The sequence below is a fragment of the Aureobasidium melanogenum genome, assembly GCF_000721775.1.
Source record: "Aureobasidium melanogenum CBS 110374 unplaced genomic scaffold scaffold_27, whole genome shotgun sequence".
NCBI lineage: Eukaryota > Fungi > Ascomycota > Dothideomycetes > Dothideales > Saccotheciaceae > Aureobasidium > Aureobasidium melanogenum.
Genome location: NW_024470079.1, coordinates 248,092 through 262,132, shown reverse-complemented (window position 1 = coordinate 262,132; position 14,041 = coordinate 248,092). Strand labels below are relative to the sequence as shown.

The 14,041-nt window shown below is 50.2% G+C and overlaps 7 protein-coding genes across 7 annotated transcripts; 4 read left to right on the top strand and 3 right to left on the bottom strand.

Moving 5' to 3' along the window:
* Positions 1–61: 61 nt before the first annotated feature.
* Positions 62–1,247, bottom strand: M437DRAFT_57695 (PQ-loop-domain-containing protein; the record flags this gene model as incomplete). Its single annotated transcript, XM_041023263.1, has 3 exons — positions 62–901; positions 961–1,112; positions 1,175–1,247. The coding sequence occupies 3 exons, from the start codon at positions 1,245–1,247 to the stop codon at positions 62–64; spliced, it is 1,065 nt and encodes a 354-aa protein (XP_040876102.1).
* A 599-nt stretch (positions 1,248–1,846) lies between these two features.
* M437DRAFT_69435 (ankyrin) lies at positions 1,847–2,479 on the top strand (the record flags this gene model as incomplete). Its single annotated transcript, XM_041025283.1, has 2 exons — positions 1,847–2,063; positions 2,121–2,479. 2 exons carry the CDS (start codon positions 1,847–1,849, stop codon positions 2,477–2,479), a joined length of 576 nt encoding a protein of 191 aa, XP_040876101.1.
* A 376-nt stretch (positions 2,480–2,855) lies between these two features.
* Positions 2,856–3,557, bottom strand: M437DRAFT_69434 (uncharacterized protein; the record flags this gene model as incomplete). The annotated part of the gene is made up of 1 exon (XM_041025282.1): positions 2,856–3,557. The coding sequence occupies one exon, from the start codon at positions 3,555–3,557 to the stop codon at positions 2,856–2,858; it is 702 nt and encodes a 233-aa protein (XP_040876100.1).
* A 1,208-nt stretch (positions 3,558–4,765) lies between these two features.
* Positions 4,766–5,524, bottom strand: M437DRAFT_58028 (COX5A-domain-containing protein; the record flags this gene model as incomplete). The annotated part of the gene is made up of 4 exons (XM_041023320.1): positions 4,766–4,884; positions 4,946–5,063; positions 5,122–5,167; positions 5,343–5,524. 4 exons carry the CDS (start codon positions 5,522–5,524, stop codon positions 4,766–4,768), a joined length of 465 nt encoding a protein of 154 aa, XP_040876099.1.
* A 787-nt stretch (positions 5,525–6,311) lies between these two features.
* Positions 6,312–7,443, top strand: M437DRAFT_57725 (elongation of fatty acids protein 3; the record flags this gene model as incomplete). Its single annotated transcript, XM_041023268.1, has 3 exons — positions 6,312–6,722; positions 6,772–6,841; positions 6,893–7,443. 3 exons carry the CDS (start codon positions 6,312–6,314, stop codon positions 7,441–7,443), a joined length of 1,032 nt encoding a protein of 343 aa, XP_040876098.1.
* A 1,799-nt stretch (positions 7,444–9,242) lies between these two features.
* On the top strand, positions 9,243–9,968 carry M437DRAFT_10031 (uncharacterized protein; the record flags this gene model as incomplete). The annotated part of the gene is made up of 1 exon (XM_041018545.1): positions 9,243–9,968. A coding segment is annotated over one exon (726 nt), but the record flags the coding sequence as incomplete, so codon positions are not given.
* A 1,731-nt stretch (positions 9,969–11,699) lies between these two features.
* On the top strand, positions 11,700–13,376 carry M437DRAFT_57693 (DUF1688-domain-containing protein; the record flags this gene model as incomplete). The annotated part of the gene is made up of 4 exons (XM_041023262.1): positions 11,700–12,026; positions 12,102–12,591; positions 12,646–13,235; positions 13,293–13,376. The coding sequence occupies 4 exons, from the start codon at positions 11,700–11,702 to the stop codon at positions 13,374–13,376; spliced, it is 1,491 nt and encodes a 496-aa protein (XP_040876096.1).
* Positions 13,377–14,041: the final 665 nt, after the last annotated feature.

Sequence of the window (14,041 nt, the reverse complement as noted above, 5' to 3'; positions counted from 1 at the left end):
TCGTAGCCCATTTTCCCTTTTTGATCCCGTTGCACATCCCGATCCAAAATCTTAACGTACACTATTGTACAGATCTTCCTCTGCTCTCCTCTTCGATACCATCCTCAAAACTTTGCTCATCCTCATCCTGAGTTCTATAGATGAAGAACTGCGCAAAAACTCCAAAGTCCAAAAAAAGCGTGCCCAAACTGCCGAGCAACCAGCTCAGATTGACCAAAATATATCTGCCGTAAATAGCACTGGCCTCTCCAGGTCTGCATTTCTGGCCGTGCTTGCCATGGTGGCATATGGGGTTGAAGGCGAAGATGCTGAGCACATAGGTCAAGTTTCCAATGCAGGCGAAGAGGAAGAAAAGAGCATTGAGACCTTCGGTGCTCTTGCGGCGGTAGTTGAGGAGCAATTGAGGTACGCGACTGCCGAGGTAGAGGGCAGCACACAGGTAACCGAATACTTGGCCGACAACGTTGAAGTGCAGGCTGTCGTTTTGCTGTTCTTCGGTCTCATTGCCGCTGTTGGATGAAGGACTGAGGTAGTAGCCTGCGACACCGGCTGCGACGACGAGAACAATGCAAGTCAGATTGAAGAGCAGTTTCTGCAAAATAGAACGCTTGGCGGTTCTGGGTCTTTGCACCTTGGGAGTTGGGTGCATGGGGTTTGCAGGCGACATGTGGACACCCTCATTCACAAAGCGCTCGCCGAAAGATGATGCTGAGCGTGTGCGAGGAAGCTCGCTGTTGCCATTGCCATTGGCGGACAAAAGAGCAGAGCGCTCAGTGGGGGTATTCTCTTCACTATCCGAAGGCTTGACAGGCTTGGGATCTCTGAAGTGGAATCCACGATAGTAAAAGCATTGAGCCAGCAAGACAATATCCGCAAATGTGTAGTAGATGGCCAAGATAATCTAGATGAGTTCATGAGCTTTGACTGCATTCCCAGATGATTGACGGGTCGCAAACTCACCATTGTAGGAAGGACTCTTTGCATAACCGCACCGATGATATTGGCAAAATCTCCGAGAAGCCATATGATAACAAACTCTATACTCAGACCCTCGGCGCTGCTGCGTCTGAAGTTTTCGATGATCTGAGGCGAAAAGACGACCACCCAGCAGGCTATGAATGAATCAGCGACTGTTCCAGTGAAGAGAGCAATGGCCATATTTGGCAACACTCACCAATTGAGATAGAACCCATAATGCCACTGATGGCCTCGATATCGAGGTTGTACCCTGCCGACGGCGGGAACATGGTTGCGGCGATACTTGGATGCTCAGATAGGATTGAAAGAAGCAAATCAGCAAAGCGTGTGCTTTACTGTTAGCAATCGGAAGTGGTGGTCTTTGACGAGATATATAAAGTCCAGACTCGTGGTTTGGTCGTGGGGACGGGAATTCTCTTTCCTGTGGCTGGCCTGAGTCATACATAAAAATGACGCTGCTTGCACAAGTCACACAACGGTTTATGCATGGTTTCGAAACAGTTTGAGCAAGAAATCGATATCGGCTCGTCCATGTGCGTGGTTTAAAGATACAAGCTATCTCAAATATTGAATGCTGGCAAGCAAGTTGCTATAACATGAAACAAAGTAGGATGTGGTCTGAGATAAGTTGGCAAGGCAGGTGCCATGGGATGTAGCATTATTCTCCTTTGTTATCCTTTTTTACTCCCTCCCCGCATTTTCAGATGTCGAACTCTTTCCAAAAGTTCATCTCACCTTGATCTTCATTTTTTATATTCCATTGTATGATATACAAGCAACTGTCTGCGACAACATCTCCTTACGATTCTCGCAAGCCTTTGTACTCGATCACAAAATCAACGTCTTCCTATAATTACACCAACACAACATGGCATCCGGAAAAGCAGCCAGAGTCCAGCTCAGCGACGACGAGGTCGACGACATCCTCTACCTGGCCCGCACAAACGAGAGCGCCGAGCTTCAAGAGTACCTTGGTCAATTGTCACAACAACACAGCTGCAGCATTGCTGCTCTGCTCGAGAGCAGTGTCGACGAAGACAACGGCAACACACCTTTCCATTACTGCGCTGCAAACGGCTATGCTGGTAGGCATATACTTGAAGAAGACAGAAAAAGAGGGCTTTACTAAACATATACAACAGACCTTCTCAAAACACTGGCATCACAACTCGAGCCCTCGACAAAAACCGAAGTTTTGAGCCGCAAGAACGAGGCCGGCAACACAGCATTGCACTGGGCATCCGTAAATGGTCACGTTGAGGCCGTCAAGGTCCTCATCGACAGTGGTGTAGACGTCTGGGTCAAGAACGCTGCTGGACACCTTCCAGTCTTCGAGGCCGAGCGCGCAGAGAAGGACGAGGTTGTTGCAACATTGTTGATTGCCGGAGGAAAGGAAGACGAGGAAAAGTCAAGAGCACAAGAGGGTGAAGCTACCGAGGAAGACAAGGCTGACGTCGAGGGTGTGACCAGTCAGATGGGCGAGTCAAGCCTGGAGAAGTGAACAGCCTCTTGCGCTTGATAAAAGCATGTCAAGATGGATCCATGAAAAGCAGCCCTTCCATGCTGCAGCAAGGAGGCGTGTTGCAGGATAGCCAGCATCCCGCCCGCCTACTCTGCCATCAAATACTGCCGCCGGGACTATCTGGAAAAGATGGTGTCGGTCTACATATGCCTGTGATTGGCAGAGATCTAGTAAAACTTTGCATATCCAAAGTGGCATTTGCGAAAGACTGCTCTCTCCTGACTACATGGGAGCTGTGGCTCGAGATGTAAATAGATGCTAACACGAAATACCCAACTTATTCATACCACTAGTCACACTGGTCTTACTCTTATGTTCTGCCCTTATAGTTCAAGTTATACCTACCCATAGGTACTCACACGAACAACACGCAGGGATTCTTTCCGTTCCCTCGATACGTTCGAAATCTTAGGCGTCCAGGATGAGCAAGTCTCCGCATCTTCTTCTCGTGTCCTTGCTGCTTCTTATCCGCCATACTCAATCTCGCCAGTACCTCCTCAAGACCCATCATTACACGATCAGCCTCGTTTGTTTCTCCACCCTCTTCACTCTCCACACACGTAAATCTGTCCCTACAAATGCGATTTTCAGCAACCAGTCTTTGTGTTATCCTCCTCTTCTTTTCCTCAGTGATTTCTTGCTTGTCGATTTCGTACTTATCGCTTGCTCGACAACAATCCTTGAGCTTTTGCCTGTCGTAGATGATTTTGACACTAAGAAACACTTCCGCTTCTATTAAATCCAAGACTTTAGTCTCGAAGCTGTCGGCCCAGTACTCAACTGCAATAAGGTAGAGCTGAAAGTACCAATTTGGATCCACTTCGACATTGATAGGTTCCTCGTAGGGGAAAGAGTAGATGTGTTTTAGTAGGGTTACTATGGCTTGGGTGTCGTATTCCTCGCATGGGATGGTATAAGATGTTTTAGCAAAAGGACCATAGAACGTGCGATAGAAGGCTTCTGAGTGTTCTGCGAGGATGGCTTTGTGAGCATAGATAGATCTGCCGAGGAAGTGGATAATTACGTCTGAGGTTGTAGGATCATTGTACATACGCATTCTGCGGCTGCTTCGGGACGAGAAGCCTCTATAAGCCCGAGTTGTGGTTATCCTGATGATGAAGATCTTGGCTGGACGAGGGACTGGTGTGAGGGTGAGTTGGGAAGAAATGCAATGTATTCTTGTAGTGAGAGACATTTGAGACCGACCGATGATGCCTAGACTGGATGAATCATAGTTGCTGCATCGATGATATCGGTCAGGGGCTGGGAGTGAAACCTTGCGCAAGCTAAAATCAAGCCAATCTTTATAAACAAGTAAATTTGGGACCCTTCTAGCCGGCAACTCTCCACTGTTTGGTCACTAAAGGGACGCCTCTAGTGTAGTGGTTGGGAAGCTCACCAAAAAATAACACGGTTCCACGTGCTACGCCTTAGTAATACGCGAACCAAACACGACGTATGAAAGCGCTGGAATCGGTTTTTCTGTGTATCAGTTTTTTTGCTCTTGATAGCCATACTGTCTTTTGAAACAGCAGCATTGTTTTTAGTATGACGATATGTAGTGGTCTCTGGTATAGTCGAGGTCTAAGGGAGGTCCAAGGGGAGCTGGTCTGCAGTTCGCTCGGCTATTTTGTTTACACCGTATGGAAAGCGAAAGAGCGCGGATTCGAGCCATCTGAACGTCAATCATATTGCAGATAACTACCGGAGAGCGTATCCTCGACCGTGCAATGGAGGCCGTCTTCGAGATTTCGGGTGCAGGCTGGATACAGCAAGACTTGCAGCGAGTCTTTGAGCGGTCTATCAGTCTGAGTGACTTGCGACACATTTTCTACGGATTTTTGTATCGACCAGATACCAGACTTTATGGAAACGCGAAACGCGTAGCGTAGCAAGGTCTGTGACACCTGAGTGAAATATGACATGGGTGTATACACTGCGTTGATCGAATCCCCTGAATATCTGCCGGTATTAGTGCTCGGTCAGCAAGCTCGATAGTTAGTCTTGTGATGCTTGAATCATGGTGAGATTGTAGGCGGAATGGAACGAAACATAAGGTTGACACAATGTACATTTGCTGAAGGTGAATTAAACAAGATCCAACGAGGAGCTTCTCTCGTTGCTTTTTTTTTTTTTTTTTTTGGCGGCCGTCGAAACCAGGGAAATAATACACTATATCTCTCGTCTTCTGTAGAGTTTCGGACCGTTTTTAATGGAATGGCGTTGATGATTTCTCCTCTATCGACAGGTTGAGACTTGATTAATTTACGAGGACTCGGGGTACATGGCCTCTCTGAGCTCGACACCAAGCTCTTTCCTGAGGCCCTCGAGCTCGGTAAGGTACTCGTCGTACTGGCTCTGGTTCTCGACCTTGGCCTTGATGCCTGGATAAGAACAATATGTCAGCATGTCGTCCGTGTCGCCGAAAGTTGATGTAAGACGCACCCTCGAAGATTCTGACGGCAGTGGGGAAGTCGTTGACTCTGCGAGCGGCCTTGAGGGCGGCAACGATGACCGAAGGAGCGGGAACGAGATCGTAGGCGAAGGCGTTGTTCAGGTTACGCTGTTGCACAATTTGGTCAGACTATTGCGACCAACCGAGGCTAGCTGGGTGGAAGTACCTGGAGCTCGAAAACATCCTGGACACCCTCGAATTCCTTCTCGTATCTGAATTGAAGATGTACGTCAGCAATTGACATGAATTGGGCTGTGTGCGTGTACAGGTGCAAGGAAGCAGAGATGGGTGGGAGCGGAGGTCCGGAAGCGATTGGTGGTGTCTGAATGTCTCTGAACGGCAGAGAAGTGACGCTGCGGTTGGTGCTGGAAATCTGAATAGACTCACCTGGCGGTGAACTCCTCGAAGCTCTCCTCGTGGTGAGGGTCGTGTGCGTCGACGTCGGCACGCTTGACGCTGGCGACGCTGAAAGTTCTGGCCTGGTTGAGACGCTGGACGCGCGATGCGACCTGGATACGGGGCTGTGCGGGAGCGCGGACGGCGCGAGCGGCGATGCGGAGGAAAGACATTGTGGTATGAATGCGCGGATCGAGGAGGGTGGATAGAGTCGACGATGTTGCGGTTGAAGCTGCTTCTGATGACCAAATGGCAGTCGCTCGGATTCCTTACGCCAAGGCCGAGCCTTCAGCGAAATCCTGGCCCATCACCCTGACCATCACCTGAGAATGCCCTACCAGCCGGATTCTTCTTCCATATTACACGACTTGACCCGTCAATTTATTCTACACCTTCTCTTTTAGTCTTTGAGTCCAATCTCTCAATGTTCTATATGTATGTAGCCGGGCTCTGCTGCACAACAACCACAGACAACGATCAAACACCGTTTGTTTATGGGAGGGCGGTGTTTTTGTTGTTGACCCTGTGCTTGGTTCCTGCATTTGTAGTACCATCAAACAGGTTTCCTAGCATGCACAAAACAATATACAGCGAAAGCTATCACAGTTTCATTCCTCCCACAGGACACCAATTGTGCAAACTAGCAATCTCCAGAAAGGGAACTGCTTGCGAAAATACCAAGACGTTTATAGGCTCTCCAGAGATGACCCAACCCTGCCAAGACAGCCTCGGTTTCCCCAGTTGTGTTGAAAGAATAATTTCCCGACCTCCTTTATTAACTAGACTTGCTCTCTCCCAACATCTTCCACCCTGTCTCCAGGTCCAATTCTTCTTCTCTTCCCTCTGGTAATTCTGTCATTACCAAATTCGTCACTCCTTTGCTGGTTGCTGGCCTTGTAGCTGCCTCTGTAGACCAGAACCCATCAACGCTTCTCGTACCGCCGAGTCCCGTCAACAACAATGTCTACCCCCGAATGGATTCGCTACGGCGTGCCCACTCTTGACCGTCCTTTCGGTCTTGAGCTGTGGCCCATCTTCGAGAAGGCTTTCACCTCGCTCAAGGGCTACAAGCCCCAGGACTTCCGCTTCGTCCCTGGAAAGACCCCCATGGCTACCTTCAAGGAGACGGCCACCATGCTCATCGCCTACTACATCATCATCTTTGGTGGCAGAGAGCTCATGCGTGGTCGCGAGCCTTTCAAGCTCAACTTCTTCTTCAAGGTCCACAACTTCTACTTGACCGTCATCAGCGGTCTTCTCTTGGTTCTCTTCGTCGAGCAGCTCCTGCCCGAGATTGTCAGAAACGGCATTTTCCACGCTGTCTGCGCCTACGAGGGCGGCTGGACTGACAAGCTCGTTGTTCTTTACTACGTACGTTTTTCTAATTCTGCGCCAGAACGCGCTTACTGACAGCTGGCAGCTCAACTACCTCACCAAGTACCTCGAGCTGATTGACACCTGCTTCCTTTTCCTCAAGAAGAAGCCTCTGAGTAAGCGCGCAATATCTCCACCATCAATGCTCTAGCTGATTGATCTATTAGCTTTCCTCCACACCTACCACCACGGTGCCACTGCCCTCCTCTGCTTTACCCAGCTTCTCGGCCACACCGCAGTCTCATGGGTTCCCATCACCCTGAACCTGACCGTCCACGTTGTCATGTACTGGTACTACTTCCAGGCCGCACGTGGCATCCGCATCTGGTGGAAGAAGTACATCACCGTCATGCAAATCATCCAGTTTGTCATCGACCTTGGCTTCGTCTACTTCGCCTCGTACACCTACTTCACCTTCAGATACTTCCCCAACATGCCCAACATGGGTATCTGTGCCGGCGAGGAGTTCGCCGCCTTCGCTGGTATGGCCATTCTCAGCTCCTACCTCCTGCTCTTCCTTTCCTTCTACGCCGCAACCTACAAGAAGCCCGCCAAGAAGGGCCGCAACCGTGCCACCAGCGCTCTGGTTGAGATGAAGGACGAGAAGGTTCCCACCGTTGGTGAGGCTAGAAGACGCTTCAGCGGTGGTGAGGCTCACTTCACTGGCCGTGACGCTTCCACCCCCAACGGTCGCGTCACCAGAAGCCGCAAGGCATAAATGCACCAAGTAGTGCAAGCCTGCTCCGAAGCTCTTTGAAGCTGAGGATGTTCAGCCTTTTCGAGATGCGTAGGTGAATATACGACATCTCGAGCAGCTGATGAGAAACAGCCAGAGATGGTTGTTTGTTGACGGAGAGCCCGATTGCCAGGGGCTGCTGTTCCCAAACTGTCGTTGCTGACTCCAGTTTGGCCTTTGGGGTGTTTGGCCGCTTCTTGAGCATTTTGCCCTGCAATACACGCTCGCTTTATTACTTCTTTGTAATTTCTTTAGGGCCCCGGTTTCATCAAAAAGGAGTATTTGGGCGGTACAGGTCGACATGATGATTGTAAGAAAGGATACAAGAACAGAGAGAGAAAGACAGGTCAATGCGTCATGCTCGCTGTATGATAGAATCATGTAATCAAAGAACGAGAAAAAGAGTCATAGATCAAGATCATTCTCGTAGCCTGTCCGTCGGTGATATTGCCCAGATATGTCCTGGTCCTCTAGAACCCAGTTCGCGACTAGATCAGCCTTCGGGGCGCCAATTCTTACGTTTCTCGATCCTTCGCGCTCCTCAGAAGCTTTTAGACAAACAGCCACGACATGAGGTGGCTTTTGACAGGAGTTCGACCTTCCGTACGTAGTTGCTAGTCGTTGGGCTCTTCATCGTCGGCATTCCTTCGAATGGATAGACCTGATTCGGCAAAGCCCATGACACGCGTAGGTTCCACGACTGTTAATCCCACCAAGCCAGGGATTAAGATCCGGATCATTGTTGAAACCGATAACAGACTCTAGCCCTTATATGAAGAGGCTTTTGGATATCGTCGAATTACAAGCCGAAGTTCTTATTCCTCCAATGAGACCTGGGCGTCCAAACGTTATATCGATGAAGTTGCATTATCTTGATATCAATGCCGTTGAGGATCACAGTTGGCCGTTCATAATAGGCAGAATAAATACCGTTATAGGCTGCATCGGGACACGGCATATTTTATCTCTAGCACTGAAAGTCTGAGACAAGAGCCCAACACCAGAACATTTCTGGAAAAAGGTAATCAGCAAGATGAAGGTGTGACACACGATGCTGGTAAGGCGGATCATATGTCTGAGATGCAGCGTTGGCAGTTCGTCGAGGTCAAGGCTTCGAACACGATCTTGAATGGAGCTAGAAGTCCAGAGTAGTGGTCGAAGGACTTGTGGAAGACTCAATACGACGGCTCTGCTAGCCTGAGTAGCAATGGATTTGATATGCATATGCTAGTAGGACACGTCGGCTGATATCGACAGTTTACCATGAAACCTTGCAATCTTCAGTACCTATCCCTTGCGGCTGTTGGATCTTCGTCCAGATGCCGCCCATGACAAGTAGCCCTAAGCCCTTTGACGGAAGCTATCAAGTCACCTTAGTCGCTAGGAAGCAACAGCTTGTGGACGAAAAATTAGTGACGGGAGGGCTGTCCGTTTGCATTGAAATCAACTGACAAGGCGCAGCCAGATGCGGAAGTTCTCCGACCACCGACGCCATGGAACTTCTCGCCGCGAGCCGGAGTCAATCATCCCACTTTCATAATCACACATCGCGAACCTAATAGTCGCACATACCTGCTGTTTGCTGGTTGAACGCCACCATATCATAGCATAATTAGCATCTGTTCTTACTAACGCCTCTATAGCACAGCTACTCAAAGCTAGTCATGGCCGAATCTCAAGGCCGATCATCCCCAGCTGCGCCCGCGCCGGCGCCTGAGCACAACACCTCAGAAGAAGCACCTGCTGCTACATCATCCACCCCGCAGCCGGAAAGATCACAGTCACAAGAAGGATCCGAGGAAGGCGAGATGGCAGATACTGAGCCTGCTTCTGCGACTGACGACGCGCCACCACTACCTGACGAGCCTTTACCGGAGGACGCTCCACCTCTCCCTGACGAGCCTCTGCCAGCGCCTGCCGAAGAGGATGATGGCTGGTCTGCACAGCTTGACCCTGCTTCTGGCTGTTGGTATTTCCTCAATCGCTTCACTGGCTTGTCACAATGGGAAAACCCACGAGTGCCCACCGCCGGTTCGAGCCAGCAGTATGCGCCTGGTACAAGATCCCACGCTCCTGGTACCTCTGAATCTGCTGCACCGCCTGCATCACCTCCGAGAGAACCGTATTTAGGCTACAACCCTAAGATCCATGGCGACTTTGATCCCAATGCAGACTACGCAAAATGGCACCAGGAAAATCAGACAGAAGAATGGGCTGCTTCAGAAGTTACCCTGGCACAACCTACCGCAGCATACGAGCAGGCCGGCACATTCAATCGCTTCACAGGAGCTTTCCAAGCCGCCGATAAGAGTGCAGAAAACCACAATGATGAGAACAAGTCAAGGCGCCAACTCAATGCCTTCTTTGATGTAGATCGCGCTGCCAATGCTCATGAAGGTCGCTCCCTCAAAGCTGAGCGCGCCAACCAGAAGTTGAGCAAGAAGCAAGTCAAAGCCTTCAATGAGCAGCGACGCGCCAAAAAGGAGCAAAAGCGTCGGGATTTCCTCATGAGTTGATGAGCTGAAATGCGCCGAGAGGACGTAGTGAGTGTCAATTTACGTGACCTTTTTGTGCGTGTACAGTACTATGTACGGAGCAGAGTCTGCTCGCCTTGAACGGCTATCTTCTGCTATAATGACTAACATGACACTCAGCAGGATGATACCAAGGTCAGAGATTTCCTTCTTTGCTCTAGCAAAACGGCGTCTCGAGGCCAGGACGAGCGGACAAGTGTTTAAAACCACTGCAGACTTGCCTGGCTAGTTGCCAGATCCTGCTCTTGCAGTTGATTGCATATTTCCGTGTCGGTCGCTGTGTATCGCGATCCTTGCTGCTTTGGTCGAGCTTCATCTCGGTCACAAGCGCGAAGATGGAACAGCAGAGCATAATAGATTTAGGCGGGTTGGGGACAAAGGTCATCCACAAGTCATGCGATTTCCAATCACGCTCGAGCCTCTTTTTCTTAACTTGACCTCGCCAAAATACAAGAGTTCCACTTTACCACGTAAATCCAATTTATATCGGCACCCAATACCGTGAAACGACGAATATATCTTCAAGACGCCATCCACCTAGTTGACACAAGTATGACAGCGAGCCCGCCACTCTGTACAGGTGTTCTTCCGGCCTTCGGTAGTGCACCATTCGATCCATGAGAATATATTGAGAGGCTTTCACAATTGAGGTGCCATCCTAGTTAGCGTCAACGGCTCGCAAGCGTGGAGAGAAAGCAAAGGGTTTCGGTCGTTAGTCTCGGTACTGAGTCAGTCTCAGAAGTCTACTTTGCTTGGTTCTGGCTAAAGCAGCTCGTACGGGAGAGAAACAGTCGCATCGAGAAGTGGCAGATAAAGAATGATGTCTTCCCTATCCCTGCAGCTGTCAACTGTAGATCTGGTCTTCAACTCCAGCCTGCTTGCGGTCAAGTGTCTGCTGGCTTTGGGTGACCTGCATGGCCAGAGATCATCAGGTACATGCAGGGAGGGCACGAAGCGGTCTTGCCGCATCGCGTTAAATAGAGATCCGGGCCGCTGCTGCCGAGTCACTCGTGGGCCCGTTCCCCAAAAGCCAATTCTTTCTCGCAAGGAGCAACCTCTGAGCTCTGCCACTCCCCTGCCGAGTGGTAGTGTAGCCGGGCCGGGAGCGATCAACGGGTGTGGAAATGTGTCGATGAGCATCATTGCTCAGACGATTACTCTCGTGACTGAGCTTGCGTGTTTGCGTGCTGGATACAAGAAGCGTGGTCGTGAGGAAGCCGTTGGCGGATGTGCTAGCTCTGGAACGGGTGAGGTATGCTCGCTCGTGCTCTCGCAGATCCGGGAGCCAGGTCGTTGAAATTGTTACGGGCAGCAAATAACGTGAGCGCCGCAGTCTACTCTCTTAAAAGACGCCACCAGTGGAAAGTCCCCGCGGGCGAGGCACTCGCGACTGGGCAGTAGTCTACCAACTAGCTCCACAGTCCACTGATTTCTCTTGATCCCTACTTTCTGCTTTTATCGCGAGCGTCCCATCCTCTCTTGTCTTCTTTTTTCCGCCTGCTGGTGCCCGTCATCATACCAAGCACTCGACGTGAAACCTGAGATCTGACATTGAGCTTGACCCGACTCTTGATTCTGAAACATTTCACCATCTTCAATCAGCTTTCTTCTTTTCTTTCTAGCAGCCGACCTGACAAGCCAACTTGCGCCGCGAGCTGCACTTTTTCGCCTTGACAATAGCATTTCAGAAAGACACTCGACGGAATGGGTCTCTTCAGCCGTAAGGACAAGAAGTCGTCAGCAGTAGATGCAGACAAAGGTCCTGGTTCAGATGCTGGCTCCATCCACAAGTCGCCAGCCAGCAAGCCCATGAATGGCAATCCCTCGGCCAATGCCTCTCTGCCACATGTCCCACTCCCTAGAGCTCCTGACCCGTCTCTCAACCCCGCTGCCTACCTGCGCAGTATCCACGCTGTGCGCGAGAGGTCCAAGTATGTCTTCGAGCTTGCTAAGCGCAACAAAGCGAAGCACTTCGACGTCGACATGACCAAATTCGCCGACACTGCACGATTCGTGGTTTCTATCATTAACGTAAGTCTTTTAATGCTCAGGCAAAAGAAAAAGGCAAAAAACATGCGGAACATTTATCTAACGCTCGGCTGATAGAGAGATTACGCTCCCGACTACGCTTCGATCCCCCCACATGGCCGTTGGCAGCACTTTGAAGTCGGTGGCAGACCCAGAGTCGATCAGCTCATGGCAACATGGCCAAAGACGGTCAATGACCAAGAACGTACTCGCAGACTCATCGACCTGTTCCTCGTGTCAGTTTTGCTGGATGCTGGTGCAGGACAGAAATGGACATACAAGAGCAAGGAGTCTGGCAAGATTTACAGGCGCAGCGAGGGTCTCGCAGTGGCCAGTTTGGAGATGTTCAAGGCTGGTGCATTCAGCAGCAACCCCAATGAGCCATGCCAGGTCGACAGTGCCGGCCTGAAGAAGATCAACGCACAGTACCTTGCAAAGGGCCTGCAAGTCACAGAAAACAACTCTCTCGCTGGTTTGGAAGGCAGAGCAAGTCTCCTTGTCAAGCTTGGAGATGCTCTGCAAAATCAGGACATTTTCGGCATCGAGGCTAGACCTGGCTACTTACTTGGTGAGTTGACATCAATCTCAGTATCCTCGCAAGCACTAACAATATGTCTAACAGATTATCTCCTCTCGCACCCATCGACCCAAGCCTCCTCAGTCCCCGTCGTCCCGATACCCACACTCTGGAATGCTCTCATGGACGGTCTTGCGCCAATCTGGCCCTCAACACGCACTGCGATCGATGGTGTGTCGATTGGTGACGCTTGGCACTGTAATGCAATGCCCTCAGCGACGAATGCCCCCTGGGAGAAGATCGTTCCATTCCACAAGCTCACTCAGTGGCTTTGCTATTCATTGATGGTGCCAATGACCAAGCTCATGCACGTACACTTTGCTGGTACTGAGCTCCTTACTGGATTGCCGGAATATCGCAACGGTGGTCTTTTGATCGACACTGGACTCCTCACTCTCAAGCCCGCAGACGCCAAACGTGGTCTCGAGCAATACCAGATCAATGCCATGAAACAAGGACAACCTAACATGGAGGTTGTTCCCATGTTCAGTGTGGACGACGATGTGATTGTGGAATGGCGGGCGCTGACCGTCGGCTTCCTGGACGAGCTGTGCTTTGAAGTCAATTCTCAGCTCGGACTAGTAGGCAACAAGAAATTGAGTTTGGCGCAAGTTCTCGAGGCTGGCACTTGGAAGGTAAGCAGGCTTTAGAGATGGCGAGACGATAGGAGCACTGGCTAACAAGTACAACAGGCAGGCAGAGAAATCGCAGAGGTCTCGAGACCCAACACCAAGGAGCCACCGATCATGATTGTGTCGGACGGCACCGTCTTCTAATGATACCCCATACCGCAGGCCTGGTTGTTTTATTCGATCCGATTGTTGAGCATCCGCACATTTTCCATTCTCACGGCGGGAACACTGTATCTTTCTTTTTTCTTGTCTCTACCTTCACTTCTAATGATTCCCTTTGTTCCTATTTCAGCTTTTCGCTTTTTCCTTGTCTGTGTCTTGTTTTGATCATGCGCCATACCCAGTTCAGTGTCCAAAGAGCAGCACTTTGTGCATAGCCTGCTTTTTACCTACCTAGAAATCTCTTGAGCTCGGAGAGAAGCTCAATCAATAAGAGGAAGAAAGCCAAGAAAAGAGATCCCTAAGGCCCAAAAGCGTTCATAGTTTGCATGTAGATAACGATGGAATTCAAAAAGGCAGGTTTCAAATCTGACACAGGTGGCAACGATTCACGTACGAGAGTACTCAAGTGTACTTTGTGACTGCCGTCTTGCATGGCCGAATCAGTAGCTCAGCCCCTGATTCAGTTGTGTTGATGGCGATCCGATATCATGTGTCGGCAGACCATGGTCAAGGTAAGATGGATCTAAAAGCTTAAAGTGAGATTGGGTGTGTCGCTTGACTCTCGAGTCTTTGATGATGTCTGTCGTACCGGGTCCAAGCTCAGTATGCGGTCATGGGCTTATCGGACGTCTTGGCCGGAAGTAGCA